Genomic DNA, 17772 nt, shown 5'->3' on the forward strand with positions numbered 1-17772 from the left:
CCGCAGAAGTGAACATTTCCCACTGATGTCTCTCCTGAGTCCTGAGCAGGCAGTCTCTAGCCGGAGGGTGAGGGGGGTGTACTTGTGACAGTCATTTCCGGTCCCTGGTGTTGTTGGCAGGTGCGTGGGTGCAGGCGGGAGGGGGCAGGGGCTCGACACCACTGCCCTGACGCCTGTTTACTTTGCCAAAGTTTGTCTGCCTCCATGTCAGAGGGGGCGGGGCGAGTGGGGGCGGGGGAGGGGGGAGGAGGGGAGAGGAGGGCTCCGGAGACCAGGAAACGAGAGGGCTGGAGGCGAGGGGGGGGCAAGAGAAAGAGGGTGAGGGTGAGGAAGAGGAAGAGGGCAGGAGGTGGGGGGAGAGGTTTGGAATGTTGGAGAGGGGGCTGTAAAGTGAGAATGAGAGAGAGGTGTGTAGGGGGCGTGTGAGGTGAAAGGAGGTGGCCTAACGGCTAGAGCGGTGGACTTCCAATCTGGGTAACCGGGTTCAAGTCTTGGCAGAGACCCACATCACCCTGTGATTCTGGACAAATCCCTTCCTCTCCCGGTGCCTGACAACCCAATACCTTCAGGTCATGTTTGCGCCATATAAAACTCGGTAAAATATTTTTTTTTTAAAGGGAGGGAGGGGTGCAAGGGAAGAACTGAAGTATGAGAGGATGCAAGGGGGTTGGGAGGGGGTGGGGTGTGAGTAGTGGGTTGGGCGTGGGAGGGTCTGCCCCAACACTCCTCGGTCACATTGACAGACAGGGCGTGGCTGCCCTACCACTGCTGGGCCTCTCAGCTGCCTTTGACACAGTAACACCCGACCCTACTACCTACCGGGTCTGAGGGACGACCCCAGGCCAGGCTACCCACAGACAGGCCGGGGCCTGCGCCGAGGGGGGGGGGGGGGGGGGGGGGGTGTCCCAGCCGCCTGTCTCATTGGCTCCTGGGTGAGGTCGACCTCAGCACACCTCACAGGGTGGATGGACCGCCCCTCGGCAGCGATTACTTCCATTGGCCGGAAGGCGAGGCTGCCCTTCCCACTGGAGCTTCCCATTGGCTGGCGGGGTGGGCGGAGCTGCCCTAGAGTGTATAAAGCTTGGAGAGGGCTGCTGCCGCCTCAGTATCCAAAACTCACCACTGTCAGAAGGCATCTGAGAGGCGAAGACAAGAGGTAGCCAAAACTCACCACTGTCAGAAGGCATCTGAGAGGCTCGCTCGCCACCACTGGGAGTGCCGGACCCCTTGCACCGCCACAGCCGCGCCATGGTGGACAGCGTCTACCGGACCCGCTCCCTGGGGGTGGCCGCCGAGGGGCTGCCAGACCAGTACGCGGATGGCAAGGCGGCCAAAGTGTGGCAGCTGTATATAGGCGACACCCGCAGCCGCACGGACGAGTACCGCAGCTGGCTGGTGGCCCTGCTCCGGGGGCACGGCTGCCGCAGCGTGCTGGACGTGGCCTGTGGCACCGGGTGAGCGACTCTTGTGATATGATGTAATGTAAGGTGGCATACTAGGACTTATAACACACTCAAAACTATGATGCCTGCCGCTGGTAGGAGCGGCTTCTGGAGCGCACCCAACGTGCCCTGCGGCGCCGGGGGTGCGCCACAGCGCCAGAAATGCACGATTTATAACATAACATGTATTTGTAAAGCACACGTTCACCCATGGGCATCTTGGCGCTGACTAACATATGTTTACTGTTACCCATCTCAATGGTACTCACTTTATCGGCATCAGAAGGATGAAAGGCTGAGTGGGCCCGGCGGGGTTTGAACCTGTGACCATGAGGTCTGACTCAGGCCACTGAGGGCGCACTTGTCTGGCTGCTCTGCCTGGGAGGTGCCAGGGCGGGTGAGGTACCTCAGTGAGTTAGGGGGTTGATGGTGAAAATGTCCTCACCCTTCAGGGCACCTGATGCAATCCTGCTCATTACAGTCAATCAATCAATCAGTGACACTTATAAAGCGCGCTACATACCCGTAGGGTCTCAAGGCGCTGGGGGGGGGGGGAGCCGCTACTGCTCGAACAGCCAGGTCTTCAGCTTCTTCCTGAAGGAGAGGTGGTCTTGGGTCAGGCGCAGGTCGGTCGGGAGGGAGTTCCAGGTCTTGGCGGCCAGGTAGGAGAAGGACCTTCCTCCTGTAGTCGCTCTTCGGATGCGGGGGACGGCGGCGAGGGCGTGGTTGGCTGATCGGAGGTGGCGTTTGGGAGCGTAGAAGTTGACTCGGCTGTTGAGGTAGCTCGGGCCTTGGTCGTGTAGGGCTTTGTGTGCGTGGGTGAGGAGGCAGACAGCGCAGTGAAACAAACCTGCAATAGAAGGCTCTATGAACAGTGCACATCTCTGCTGCATTCTACCTTTCTGTAGTGCCTGGTACCCCTGACAGCACTTCTGGGGGGTGAACAAGGAGCACCTTTGCTCATAGAGTGGGGGGTTTCAGTGTTCCCTCTGGGGGAGAGGGTGGTGGGGTGTCTGCGGTGTCCAGGGGTGTCTGTGGTCTTCCTGGGAAGTCTGTGGTTTTCCTGGGAAGTCTGTGGTTTTCCTGGGGGGTCTGTGGTTTTCCTGGGGGGTCTGTGGTTTTCCTGGGGGGTCTGTTGTTTTCCTGGTGTGACTGTGTTTTCCTGGTGTGTCTGTAGTTTTCCTGGTGTGTCTGTAGTTTTCCTGGGTTGTCTGTGGTTTTCCTGGGGTGTCTGTGGTTTTCTAGGGGGGTCTGTGGTTTTCCTGGTGGGTCTGTGGTGTCCAGGGGTATTGTGAAAGACGAGTCCAGAGGCTCTGGTGACCCCACACCCCGTGCACAGCTGTGCTGCTGCTGCACGTGGATCTGACGCTGTGGTCTATGCGCCGAGGAATGGGTGTTTGCCAGGCCGCGCTGTGCATGCTGGGACTTGTAGTTCTCCATGTATAATTGTAATGATAGACGTGCCTTCCAGAGACGGATCGAGGCTGTTTTATATTCTGAGTATAAATGTGAAATTCTCCTTCAAATGCATTTTTCAAAAAAGATAAACCTGTTTGTTCTCCAGACGCTCCTGAAGCAAAGCCCCCCCTCCCCCCCTGCTCAGGCCCAGCGGCTGAGAGCAGCGGCGGCTCTGCCTCCCCCTCCCTGCCCCCCCCCCCACGGGAGGGAGGTGGCCGGGCCCTGGGCCTGCCGGCCTGTGATTGGCCCGATACAGCCCCCCTCCCCCCCTCCCAAAATAACTTTCCCAAAGTGGCCTTGTAAACCCGGGGGGGGCGGGGTAAACATTGCCCCATCCACTGCTATTTGTTTGATTTATTTAATCCGATTGGACCTCGCGTCGGAGCCACAAGAGGAGCGGGGGCGACCCGGGGTCCGCAGAGGACAGACGGACACAAGGGGACAGACAGAGAAACCCTACACTCACCTGAGGCTGCAGGGAATGACGGGGGGGCCAGGGGAGTGCAGCGCCCCTGCAGACCCCGGGGTCAGGGTCACGTCTGCGCGGGGGGGGGGGGGGGTAAGCAGGCCTCGAGGGGGCGCTGACCCCCGAGGCTCGAACCCGGATCTCCAGCACCAGAGTCGGCAGCTCTGGCCGTTAGGCCACATCCTCTCCGGTTGCACACACGGGGCTGGTCGTGGTTCTGGAGAGACCCCCAGGCGGTGCCGGAGATGGCCGTGGGGGGCGGGGGCGTGGAGGGGGTAGAATGACTGCCCCCCCATGCGCAGCGCGTTTCCCGGCCTTTCATGCAACAAACCGGTGCATTCTGGGAGTTGTAGTGCTAAGGGGGGAGGGGCGCACTCGCCCCTTTGTGGTCTCTGCCCTCCTGGGGGTAGTGTGACGACACCAGCCGCCCCCCTTCCCCCGGTGCGGCCTCGAAGCGCCTCTGGCCCCCCAGAGCCTCCCACGGGCCCCAGGTGGGGGAGGGGGGGGGGGGAGAGGGCGTCTGCCCCTTCATGGAGCCTTGGGGGGTGAAGGTCAAAGGGCAGCCTCTGACCCTGGGGCCGGGTCATGCAGGTACCCCCCCCCCCCCACACACACACACACTCTTACAGCCTCATACAGACACTCAGAGCAGGCATGGAACAGGCAGTGCAAGCTTCATACAGACACACAGAGCAGGCATGGAAGAGGCAGTGCAAGCTTCCCACAGACACACAGAGCAGGCATGGAACAGGCAGTGCAAGCTTCCCACAGACACACAGAGCAGGCATGGAACAGGCAGTGCAAGCTTCCCAGACACACAGAGCAGACATGGAACAAGCAGTGCAAGCTTCCCAGACACACAGAGCAGGCATGGAACAGGCAGTACAAGCTTCATACAGACACACAGAGCAGGCATGACCAGGCCGTGCAAGCCTCCCACAGACACACAGAGCAGGCATGGACCAGGCAGTGCAAGCTTCCCACAGATACACAGAGCAGGCATGGAACAGGCAGTGCAAGCTTCATACAGACACACAGAGCAGGCATGACCAGGCCGTGCAAGCCGCCCACAGACACACAGAGCAGGCATGGAACAGGCAGTACAAGCTTCATACAGACACACAGAGCAGGCATGACCAGGCCGTGCAAGCCTCCCACAGACACACAGAGCAGGCATGGACCAGGCAGTGCAAGCTTCCCACAGATACACAGAGCAGGCATGGAACAGGCAGTGCAAGCTTCATACCGACACACAGAGCAGGCATGGAACAGGCAGTGCAAGCTTCATAGACACGCAGAGCAGCCATGGAACAGGCAGTGCAAGCTTCCCAGACACACAGAGCAGACATGGAACAGGCAGTGCAAGATTCCCACAGACACACAGAGCAGGCATGGAACAGGCAGTGCAAGCTTCCCAGACACACAGAGCAGGCATGGAACAGGCGGTGCAAGCTTCCCACAGACTCAAAGGACAGGCATGGAACAGGCAGTGCAAGCTTCATACAGACACACAGAGCAGGCATGGAACAGGCAGTGCAAGCTTCCCAGACACACAGAGCAGGCATGGAACAGGCAGTGCAAGCTTCCCACAGACACACAGAGCAGGCATGGAACAGGCAGTGCAAGCTTCCCACAGACACACAGAGCAGGCATGGAACAGGCAGTGCAAGCTTCCCAGACACTCAGAGCAGGCATGGAACAGGCAGTGCAAGCTTCCCAGACACACAGAGCAGGCATGGAACAGGCAGTGCAAGCTTCCCACAGACACACAGAGCAGGCATGGAACAGGCAGTGCAAGCTTCCCAGACACTCAGAGCAGGCATGGAACAGGCAGTGCAAGCTTCCCAGACACACAAAGCAGGCATGGAGCAGGCAGTGCAAGCTTCATACAGACACACAGAGCAGGCATGGAACAGGCAGTGCAAGCTTCATACCGACACACAGAGCAGGCATGGAACAGGCAGTGCAAGCTTCATAGACACGCAGAGCAGCCATAGAACAGGCAGTGCAAGCTTCCCAGACACACAGAGCAGACATGGAACAGGCAGTGCAGGCTTCATACAGACACACAGAGCAGGCATGGAACAGGCAGTGTAAGCTTCATAGACACGCAGAGCAGCCATGGAACAGGCAGTGCAAGCTTCCCAGACACACAGAGCAGACATGGAACAGGCAGTGCAGGCTTCCCACAGACACACGGAGCAGCCATGGAACAGGCAGTGCAAGCTTCCCAGACACACAGAGCAGGCATGGACCAGGCAGTGCAAGCTTCCCACAGAGCAGGCATGGAACAGGCAGTGCAAGCTTCATACAGACACACAGAGCAGGCATGGAACAGGCAGTGCAAGCTTCACACAGAGCAGGCATGGAACAGGCAGTGCAAGCTTCCCACAGACACAGAGCAGGCATGGAACAGGCAGTGCAAGCTTCCCAGACACACAGAGCAGGCATGGAACAGGCAGTGCAAGCTTCCCACAGAGCAGGCATGGAACAGGCAGTGCAAGCTTCATACAGACAAGCAGAGCAGGCATGGAACAGGCAGTGCAAGCTTCATAGACATGCAGAGCAGCCATGGAACAGGCAGTGCAAGCTTCCCAGACACACAGAGCAGACATGGAACAAGCAGTGCAAGCTTCCCAGACACACAGAGGAGGCATGGAACACGCAGTGCAAGCTTCATACAGGCACACAGAGCAGGCATGGAACAAGCAGTGCAAGCTTCCCAGACACACAGAGGAGGCATGGAACAGGCAGTGCAAGCTTCACACAGAGCAGGCATGGAACAGGCAGTACAAGCTTCCCACAGACATACAGAGCAGGCATGGAACAGGCAGTGCAAGCTTCATACAGACACACAGAGCAGGCATGGAACAGGCAGTGCAAGCTTCCCACAGACACACAGAACAGGCATGGAACAGGCAGTGCAAGCTTCATAGACGCGCAGAGCAGCCATGGAACAGGCAGTGCAAGCTTCCCAGACACACAGAGCAGACATGGAACAGGCAGTGCAAGCTTCCCAGACAGCGCAGGCATGGAACAGGCAGTGCAAGCTTCATACAGACACACAGAGCAGGCATGGAACAGGCAGTGCAAGCTTCCCCCAGACACGCAGAGCAGGCATGGAACAGGCAGTGCAGGCTTCCCACAGACACACAGAGCAGCCATGGAACAGGCAGTGCAAGCTTCCCAGACACACAGAGCAGGCATGGACCAGGCAGTGCAAGCTTCCCACAGACTCACAGAGCAGGCATGGAACAGGCAGTGCAAGCTTCATACAGACACACAGAGCAGGCATGGAACAGGCAGTGCAAGCTTCCCAGACACACAGAGCAGACATGGAACAGGCAGTGCAAGCTTCCCACAGACACACAGAGCAGGCATGGAACAGGCAGTGCAAGCTTCCCAGACACTCAGAGCAGGCATGGAACAGGCAGTGCAAGCTTCCCAGACACACAAAGCAGGCATGGAACAGGCAGTGCAAGCTTCATACAGACACACAGAGCAGGCATAGAACAGGCAGTGCAAGCTTCATACCGACACACAGAGCAGGCATGGAACAGGCAGTGCAAGCTTCATAGACACGCAGAGCAGGCATGGAACAGGCAGTGCAAGCTTCATACAGACACACAGAGCAGGCATGGAACAGGCAGTGCAAGCTTCCCACAGACACACAGAGCAGGCATGGAACATGCACTGCAAGCTTCCCACAGACACAAGGCAGGCATGGAACAGGCAGTGCAAGCTTCCCAGACACACAGAGCAGGCATGGAACAGGCAGTGCAAGCTTCATACAGACACACAGAGCAAGCATGGAACAGGCAGTGCAAGCTTCATACAGACACACAGAGCAGGCATGGAACAGGCAGTGCAAGCTTCATAGACACGCAGAGCAGCCATGGAACAGGCAGTGCAAGCTTCCCAGACACACAGAGCAGGCATGGAACAGGCAGTGCAAGCTTCACACAGAGCAGGCATGGAACAGGCAGTGCATGCTTCCCACAGACATACAGAGCAGGCATGGAACAGGCAGTGCAAGCTTCATACAGACACACAGAGCAGGCATGGAACAGGCAGTGCAAGCTTCATACAGACACACAGAGCAGGCATGGAACAGGCAGTGCAAGCTTCCCAGACACGCAGAGCAGGCATGGAACAGGCAGTGCAAGCTTCATACAGACACACAGAGCAGGCATGGAACAGGCAGTGCAAGCTTCATACAGACACACAGAGCAGGCATGGAACAGGCAATGCAAGCTTCCCAGACACACAGAGCAGACATGGAACAGGCAGTGCAGGCTTCATACAGACACACAGAGCAGGCATGGAACAGGCAGTGCAAGCTTCATAGACACGCAGAGCAGCCATGGAGCAGGCAGTGCAAGCTTCCCACAGACACACAGAGCAGGCATGGAACAGGCAGTGCAAGCTTCATACAGACACACAGAGCAGGCATGGAACAGGCAGTGCAAGCTTCCCACAGACACACAGAGCAGGCATGGAACAGGCACTGCAAGCTTCCCACAGACACAGAGCAGGCATGGAACAGGCAGTGCAGGCTTCCCACAGACACACGGAGCAGCCATGGAACAGGCAGTGCAAGCTTCCCAGACACACAGAGCAGGCATGGACCAGGCAGTGCAAGCTTCCCACAGAGCAGGCATGGAACAGGCAGTGCAAGCTTCATACAGACACACAGAGCAGGCATGGAACAGGCAGTGCAAGCTTCACACAGAGCAGGCATGGAACAGGCAGTGCAAGCTTCCCACAGACACAGAGCAGGCATGGAACAGGCAGTGCAAGCTTCCCAGACACACAGAGCAGGCATGGAACAGGCAGTGCAAGCTTCCCACAGAGCAGGCATGGAACAGGCAGTGCAAGCTTCATACAGACAAGCAGAGCAGGCATGGAACAGGCAGTGCAAGCTTCATAGACATGCAGAGCAGCCATGGAACAGGCAGTGCAAGCTTCCCAGACACACAGAGCAGACATGGAACAAGCAGTGCAAGCTTCCCAGACACACAGAGGAGGCATGGAACACGCAGTGCAAGCTTCATACAGGCACACAGAGCAGGCATGGAACAAGCAGTGCAAGCTTCCCAGACACACAGAGGAGGCATGGAACAGGCAGTGCAAGCTTCACACAGAGCAGGCATGGAACAGGCAGTACAAGCTTCCCACAGACATACAGAGCAGGCATGGAACAGGCAGTGCAAGCTTCATACAGACACACAGAGCAGGCATGGAACAGGCAGTGCAAGCTTCCCACAGACACACAGAACAGGCATGGAACAGGCAGTGCAAGCTTCATAGACGCGCAGAGCAGCCATGGAACAGGCAGTGCAAGCTTCCCAGACACACAGAGCAGACATGGAACAGGCAGTGCAAGCTTCCCAGACAGCGCAGGCATGGAACAGGCAGTGCAAGCTTCATACAGACACACAGAGCAGGCATGGAACAGGCAGTGCAAGCTTCCCCCAGACACGCAGAGCAGGCATGGAACAGGCAGTGCAGGCTTCCCACAGACACACAGAGCAGCCATGGAACAGGCAGTGCAAGCTTCCCAGACACACAGAGCAGGCATGGACCAGGCAGTGCAAGCTTCCCACAGACTCACAGAGCAGGCATGGAACAGGCAGTGCAAGCTTCATACAGACACACAGAGCAGGCATGGAACAGGCAGTGCAAGCTTCCCAGACACACAGAGCAGACATGGAACAGGCAGTGCAAGCTTCCCACAGACACACAGAGCAGGCATGGAACAGGCAGTGCAAGCTTCCCAGACACTCAGAGCAGGCATGGAACAGGCAGTGCAAGCTTCCCAGACACACAAAGCAGGCATGGAACAGGCAGTGCAAGCTTCATACAGACACACAGAGCAGGCATAGAACAGGCAGTGCAAGCTTCATACCGACACACAGAGCAGGCATGGAACAGGCAGTGCAAGCTTCATAGACACGCAGAGCAGGCATGGAACAGGCAGTGCAAGCTTCATACAGACACACAGAGCAGGCATGGAACAGGCAGTGCAAGCTTCCCACAGACACACAGAGCAGGCATGGAACATGCACTGCAAGCTTCCCACAGACACAGAGCAGGCATGGAACAGGCAGTGCAAGCTTCCCAGACACACAGAGCAGGCATGGAACAGGCAGTGCAAGCTTCATACAGACACACAGAGCAAGCATGGAACAGGCAGTGCAAGCTTCATACAGACACACAGAGCAGGCATGGAACAGGCAGTGCAAGCTTCATAGACACGCAGAGCAGCCATGGAACAGGCAGTGCAAGCTTCCCAGACACACAGAGCAGGCATGGAACAGGCAGTGCAAGCTTCACACAGAGCAGGCATGGAACAGGCAGTGCATGCTTCCCACAGACATACAGAGCAGGCATGGAACAGGCAGTGCAAGCTTCATACAGACACACAGAGCAGGCATGGAACAGGCAGTGCAAGCTTCATACAGACACACAGAGCAGGCATGGAACAGGCAGTGCAAGCTTCCCAGACACGCAGAGCAGGCATGGAACAGGCAGTGCAAGCTTCATACAGACACACAGAGCAGGCATGGAACAGGCAGTGCAAGCTTCATACAGACACACAGAACAGGCATGGAACAGGCAATGCAAGCTTCCCAGACACACAGAGCAGACATGGAACAGGCAGTGCAGGCTTCATACAGACACACAGAGCAGGCATGGAACAGGCAGTGCAAGCTTCATAGACACGCAGAGCAGCCATGGAACAGGCAGTGCAAGCTTCCCACAGACACACAGAGCAGGCATGGAACAGGCAGTGCAAGCTTCATACAGACACACAGAGCAGGCATGGATCAGGCAGTGCAAGCTTCCCACAGACACACAGAGCAGGCATGGAACAGGCACTGCAAGCTTCCCACAGACACAGAGCAGGCATGGAACAGGCAGTGCAAGCTTCCCAGACACACAGAGCAGGCATGGAACAGGCAGTGCAAGCTTCATACAGACACACAGAGCAAGCATGGAACAGGCAGTGCAAGCTTCATACAGACACACAGAGCAGGCATGGAACAGGCAGTGCAAGCTTCATAGACACGCAGAGCAGCCATGGAACAGGCAGTGCAAGCTTCCCAAACACACAGAGCAGGCATGGAACAGGCAGTGCAAGCTTCATACAGACACACAGAGCAGGCATGGAACAGGCAGTGCAAGCTTCATAGACACGCAGAGCAGCCATGGAACAGGCAGTGCAAGCTTCCCAGACACACAGAGCAGACATGGAACAGGCAGTGTGTTAGACGGACCGGGAGGGTCGGCCGAGGACAAGGGGAGAGGTCTCCGGGGAGAGCCGTCTCCAGCGATCGTACAGACGAGTAACTTCCCCCCCACAGATGTGCACCACACAAAGATAAGGTTTAACGTTCTTTATATGCAATCTTTAAGTACGGTAGAATGGTACAAGGAGGTCTGGACTCAGGGGTCCCCTCGATTTTAGTCTCCTGGATGGGAAGGGGGTAGCGGGACAGTCTTATTACCAATCTGGTAGATGTGGTGATACGATGGATAGCTCACAATCCTCGAGCTCGGCGTTCTAGATGGTCGGGCCGCGGCGGAGCCAGCAGGTCCCGAGATGATCGAAGGTGACGACGGTCCGCGGCGGTGCCAGCAGGTCCCGGTGAAGATGGTAGTTACAACGGTCCGCGGCAGCGCCAGCAGGTCCCGACGAGGTTGAAGGATTCAGAAGGTTGCGGCAGCGCCAGCAGGCAAGACAATGGTTCGCAAGGCAGGACTACGGCAGCGCCTGTAGTCCGTCAAGGATGAGTTCGTCGCGGTGTCTCTCGACTCCAGGATACAACTGCCTTCCTGCTCTGGGGCCGCCCCAGTTATAGGTCTGGCGCCCTTTGATGTCCGGACCCTCGCACTTGGAGGTCGGGAGGTCCGGGATCAGGGAGTCCAGACACCCAGCAGGGGGGTGGAGCCAGCGCCCGGGGGAGCTGGGTGCGATCGGCACCTGGCGGGGGAGAGCCATCGACACTTCTTTCTCCCATTGACCTGCCAAGTGGGCCGTTCACCTCCTGGGTGGATGGTGGTGCCGGGATGTTGGGGCCTGGCCAGGCCCAGGGTTAGGGTCGATCTGAGGTCACGCGGCCTCGTGGTGCAGTGTCCAAGATGGCGGCCGGGCCGGCCGAGGGAGCTGGAAGGGATTCGGCTCCATGATACAGAGATGTCCGGGGGCAGGAGTCCCGCATGAGACGGGGTGCGGGTTGCTTCTGTGGGTAACATCTGGAGGACCGGGGCTCGGGCCCTGTCATGCGGGGAGGAGGCAAGCCCTTCACGTGGCCTGTCCAACACAGTGCAGGCTTCCCACAGACACACGGAGCAGCCATGGAACAGGCAGTGCAAGCTTCCCAGACACACAGAGCAGGCATGGACCAGGCAGTGCAAGCTTCCCACAGACACACAGAGCAGGCATGGAACAGGCAGTGCAAGCTTCATACAGACACACAGAGCAGGCATGGAACAGGCAGTGCAAGCTTCCCACAGACACACAGAGCAGGCATGGAACAGGCAGTGCAAGCTTCCCACAGACACACAGAGCAGGCATGGAACAGGCAGTGCAAGCTTCCCAGACACACAGAGCAGGCATGGACCAGGCAGTGCAAGCTTCCCACAGACACACAGAGCAGGCATGGAACAGGCAGTGCAAGCTTCCCACAGACATACAGAGCAGGCATGGAACAGGCAGTGCAAGCTTCATACAGACACACAGAGCAGGCATGGAACAGGCAGTGCAAGCTTCCCAGACACGCAGAGCAGGTATGGAACAGGCAGTGCAAGCTTCCCACAGACACACAGAGCAGACATGGAACAGGCAGTGCAAGCTTCCTACAGACACACAGAACAAGCATGGAACAGGCCGTGCAAGCTTCATAGACACGCAGAGCAGCCATGGAACAGGCAGTGCAAGCTTCCCAGACACACAGAGCAGACATGGAACAGGCAGTGCAAGCTTCCCAGACAGCGCAGGCATGGAACAGGCAGTGCAAGCTTCCCACAGACACGCAGAGCAGGCATGGAACAGGCAGTGCAGGCTTCCCAGACACACAGAGCAGGCATGGAACAGGCAGTGCAAGCTTCCCAGACACACAGAGCAGGCATGGACCAGGCAGTGCAAGCTTCCCACAGACTCACAGAGCAGACATGGAACAGGCAGCTTAAGCTTCATACAGACACACAGAGCAGGCATGGAACAGGCAGTGCAAGCTTCCCACAGACACACAGAGCAGGCATTGACCAGGCAGTGCAAGCTTCCCACAGACACACAGAGCAGGCATGGAACAGGCAGTGCAAGCTTCCCAGACACACAGAGCAGGCATGGACCAGGCAGTGCAAGCTTCCCACAGACACACAGAGCAGGCATGGAACAGGCAGTGCAAGCTTCATACAGACACACAGAGTAGGCATGGAACAGGCAGTGCAAGCTTCATACCGACACACAGAGCATGCATGGAACAGGCAGTGCAAGCTTCATAGACAAACAGAGCAGCCATGGAACAGGCAGTGCAAGCTTCCCAGACACACAGAGCAGACATGGAACAGGCAGTGCAAGCTTCCCAGACACACAGAGCAGGCATGGAGCAGGCAGTGCAAGCTTCATACAGACACACAGAGCAGGCATGAAACAAGCAGTGCAAGCTTTCCAGACACACAGAGCAGGCATGGAACAGGCACTGCAAGCTTCCCACAGACACACAGAGCAGGCATGGAACAGGCACTGCAAGCTTCCCACAGACACGCAGAGCAGGCATGGAACAGGCAGTGCAAGCTTCATACAGACACAGAGCAGACATGGAACAGGCAGTGCAAGCTTCATAGACACGCAGAGCAGCCATGGAACAGGCAGTGCAAGCTTCCCAGACACACAGAGCAGACATGGAACAGGCAGTGCAAGCTTCCCAGACACATAGAGCAGGCATGGAACAGGCAGTGCAAGCTTCATACAGACACACAGAGCAGGCATGGAACAAGCAGTGCAAGCTTCCCAGACACACAGAGCAGGCATGGAACAGGAAGTGCAAGCTTCCCACAGACACACAGAGCAGGCATGAAACAGGCAGTGCAAGCTTCCCACAGACATACAGAGCAGGCATGGAACAGGCAGTGAAAGCTTCCCACCGACACGCAGAGCAGGCATGGAACAGGCAGTGCAAGCTTCATACAGACACACAGAGCAGGCATGGAACAGGCAGTGCAAGCTTCCCACAGACACACGGAGCAGGCATGGAACAGGCAGTGCAAGCTTCCCACACAGAGCAGACCTGGAACAGGCAGCGCAAGCTTCATACAGACACACAGAGCAGGCATGGAACAGGCAGTGCAAGCTTCCCACAGACACACAGAGCAGGCATGAAACAGGCAGTGCAAGCTTCCCACAGACACACAGAGCAGGCATGGAACAGGCAGTGCAAGCTTCCCAGACACACAGAGCAGGCATGGAACAGGCAGTGCAAGCTTCCCACAGACACACAGAGCAGGCATGGACCAGGCAGTGCAAGCTTCCCACAGACACACAGAGCAGGCATGGAACAGGCAGTGCAAGCTTCATTCCGACACACAGAGCAGGCATGGAACAGGTAGTGCAAGCTTCATTCCGACACGCAGAGCAGCCATGGAACAGGCAGTGCAAGCTTCCCAGACACACAGAGCAGACATGGAACAGGCAGTGCAAGCTTCCCAGACACACAGAGCAGGCATGGAACAGGCAGTGCAAGCTTCATACAGACTCACAGAGCAGGCATGGAACAAGCAGTGCAAGCTTCCCAGACACACAGAGCAGGCATGGAACAGGCAGTGCAAGCTTCCCACGGACATACAGAGCAGGCATGGAACAGGCAGTGAAAGCTTCCCACAGACACGCAGAGCAGGCATGGAACAGGCAGTGCAAGCTTCATACAGACACACAGAGCAGGCATGGAACAGGCAGTGCAAGCTTCCCAGACACGCAGAGCAGGTATGGAACTGGCAGTGCAAGCTTCCCACAGACACACAGAGCAGGCATGGAACAGGCAGTGCAAGCTTCATACAGACACACAGAGCAGGCATGGAACAGGCAATGCAAGCTTCATAGACACGCAGAGCAGCCATGGAACAGGCAGTGCAAGCTTTCCAGACACACAGAGCAGACATGGAACAGGCAGTGCAAGCTTCCCAGACACACAGAGCAGGCATGGAACAGGCAGTTCAAGCTTCCCACACAGCGCAGGCATGGAACAGGCAGTGCAAGCTTCCCAGACACACAGAGCAGGCATGGAACAGGCAGTGCAAGCTTCCCAGACACACAGAGCAGGCATGGAACAGGCAGTGCAAGCTTCCCACAGACACACAGAGCAGGCATGGACCAGGCAGTGCAAGCTTCCCACAGACACACAGAGCAGGCATGGAACAGGCAGTGCAAGCTTCATTCCGACACACAGAGCAGGCATGGAACAGGTAGTGCAAGCTTCATTCCGACACGCAGAGCAGCCATGGAACAGGCAGTGCAAGCTTCCCAGACACACAGAGCAGACATGGAACAGGCAGTGCAAGCTTCCCAGACACACAGAGCAGGCATGGAACAGGCAGTGCAAGCTTCATACAGACACACAGAGCAGGCATGGAACAAGCAGTGCAAGCTTCCCAGACACACAGAGCAGGCATGGAACAGGCAGTGCAAGCTTCCCACGGACATACAGAGCAGGCATGGAACAGGCAGTGAAAGCTTCCCACAGACACGCAGAGCAGGCATGGAACAGGCAGTGCAAGCTTCATACAGACACACAGAGCAGGCATGGAACAGGCAGTGCAAGCTTCCCAGACACGCAGAGCAGGTATGGAACTGGCAGTGCAAGCTTCCCACAGACACACAGAGCAGGCATGGAACAGGCAGTGCAAGCTTCATACAGACACACAGAGCAGGCATGGAACAGGCAATGCAAGCTTCATAGACACGCAGAGCAGCCATGGAACAGGCAGTGCAAGCTTTCCAGACACACAGAGCAGACATGGAACAGGCAGTGCAAGCTTCCCAGACACACAGAGCAGGCATGGAACAGGCAGTTCAAGCTTCCCACACAGCGCAGGCATGGAACAGGCAGTGCAAGCTTCCCAGACACACAGAGCAGGCATGGAACAGGCAGTTCAAGCTTCCCAGACAGCGCAGGCATGGAACAGGCAGTGCAAGCTTCCCACAGACACACAGAGCAGGCATGGAACAGGCAGTGCAAGCTTCCCACAGACCCACAGAGCAGGCATGGAACAGGCAGTGCAAGCTTCCCACAGACACACAGAGCAGGCATGGAACAGGCAGTGCAAGCTTCATACAGACACACAGAGCAGGCATGGAACATGCAGTGCAAGCTTCCCACAGACACACAGAGCAGGCATGGACCAGGCAGTGCAAGCTTCCCACAGACACACAGAGCAGGCTTGGAACAGGCAGTGCAAGCTTCATACAGACACACAGAGCAGGCATGGAACAGGCAGTGCAAGCTTCCCAGAAACACAGAGCTGGCATGGAACAGGCAGTGCAAGCTTCACAGACACACATAGCAGGCATGGAATAGGCAGTGTAAGCCTCCTTCCTCCATACGCCCTCAGACGCTTCTCACTCCTGCAGGTTCCTGCGTTCTCCCTTTGTCACAGGTTTGCTGTCCATGCCTCCTTCTCTCCCCTGCTGTGATTTTTTCCCTCTTGCTCTGGATCAGAGTGTACTTTGATACATAAGTGTGGGTCCCACGTGCAGCCACCGGCTCAAATTAAGTAGCAGCTGCAGGTGTTTGTTTCCCACCAGACATCATCCTCTAGGCGCTGTTTTCCTCCTCTACTTTGGTAAGTGTTTCTGCTGTAGTTTTACATCGCTCAAGTGTCCGAGGTCCCTGCTTGAGTATCTATGGCAGCCAATGGCTCTTCTTTGCATTCTGGGAGTTGTAGTTCTGGATGCTGGATCTGAAGTACATTATTCCCCAGTTGTTTTAAATCCAACATCTGTTAGATTATTCTTTGCTTCAAGCAGGAAACTGTATAAATCATCAGAGGTTTTCTGCACATCTCAAAGGGAGGAACCAAGTCTGTGGTCCAAACTCCTCCACATACATCTCAGTTCTGTCTTTGGAAGCAAATCTCATTTCTACCTCGCTGACGCGCCCTGATATTTATTCAGTTGTATCCAGGTTTCATCGTTGCTTTCCACCTTGTTTAGCGTCTCTTTAGCTGGTCCAGTTCGCATCACATACGTAGCAGCATCACAGGTTATGGTTAATTCACTTTTATATAATGGAAGTAAAAGTATGAGATATATTTTGTCTAAAACGTGGGTTCTCTGAATATAGGGCCCGATGTAGGTGGCTCATTACCGGTCGGTAAACCCGAAATTTGGTCAATTTCAGTCTTACCGACCGGTATTGAGCCATTTCCCATGTAGGTGATGATTCTGTAAATACAGAATCAGTATTTACCGAATCCGTAAATTTGATGTAGGAAGCACATTTAAGAGTGCTTATGTGCTTTAAGGATTCGTTATTTACCACCAACTACAAGTTGGTGGTAAATATCGAAAACCTTTAAAAAAGCATTTTTGTGCATTTCCAAAAGTGCCATGTGGCAGACATACATGCCCTTAGGGCATGTATGTGTGCCACATGTGTACACAAGCACCATTACGGGGTGCAACAGGGTGTCAATGTGACACCCTGCCACCCTTGAATGTGTTCCCTCTATTTCCGATTCGGTATTTACCGAATCGGTAATAGTGAATGGCTTCCCATTCATTCTTATGGGCCTCCAGGCCCATAGGAATGAATGGGAATTACCGAATCGGTAAATACCGATTCCGTAATACTGAATATTACCGAATCGGTAATATTTACCGAATTTTTAGCTACATACCATTTACCGATTCTGAAATACAGAATCTGTAAAATTCGGTATTTTAGAATCGGTAAATAGTAATTATCTACATATGGCCCTCAGTGTTACGGAGCGATACTCCAATGCTGAAATTTGATTCGGACGATCGTTTTATCGCCATCCCTTCCCTGAAGGAAATAAAACGGGATAACGTTCCGCCTCAAAAGGTGTTTCCCAGATAATACTGGGTCTCCTGTAGACTCTCTTGCTTGATGCGGTTCTAAGGCATCACCGTTGCATCTTTAGCATGCAAGGGTGTATGCTATAATGCTCATATATTTCTTCATAGTATTCTTTAGGTACTTTCTCAAACTGGCCAACGTTCTTCTCATCTGTAAATAATATGGGGTGCCTGTGACGTCATTCATTTCCCAATTTTTGTAGTGTAAGTTATTTTGTAACCGGTACGAAACAGCATCTTGTATTTCAGAAATGATGACTAATTCTTGTTCTAGTTTCAGAAGGATGTGAAGTTTGAATTAAAAT

At 55.6% G+C, this 17772-nt stretch overlaps 1 protein-coding gene across 1 annotated transcript in view; it reads left to right on the forward strand.

Moving 5' to 3' along the window:
- Window positions 1-306: 306 nt before the first annotated feature.
- The window catches only part of GNMT (glycine N-methyltransferase), a 70151-nt gene continuing 52685 nt past the window's right edge, over window positions 307-17772 (forward strand). Inside the window, exon 1 of the mRNA XM_086925823.1 lies at window positions 307-1454. Within this exon, the coding sequence (XP_086781949.1) occupies window positions 1249-1454 (206 nt within the window). The 5' untranslated portion in view covers window positions 307-1248. The remainder of the gene's footprint in view (window positions 1455-17772) is intronic.

Source organism: Lissotriton vulgaris, chromosome 6, assembly GCF_964263255.1.
Source record: "Lissotriton vulgaris chromosome 6, aLisVul1.2, whole genome shotgun sequence".
Taxonomy (NCBI): Eukaryota; Metazoa; Chordata; class Amphibia; order Caudata; family Salamandridae; genus Lissotriton; species Lissotriton vulgaris.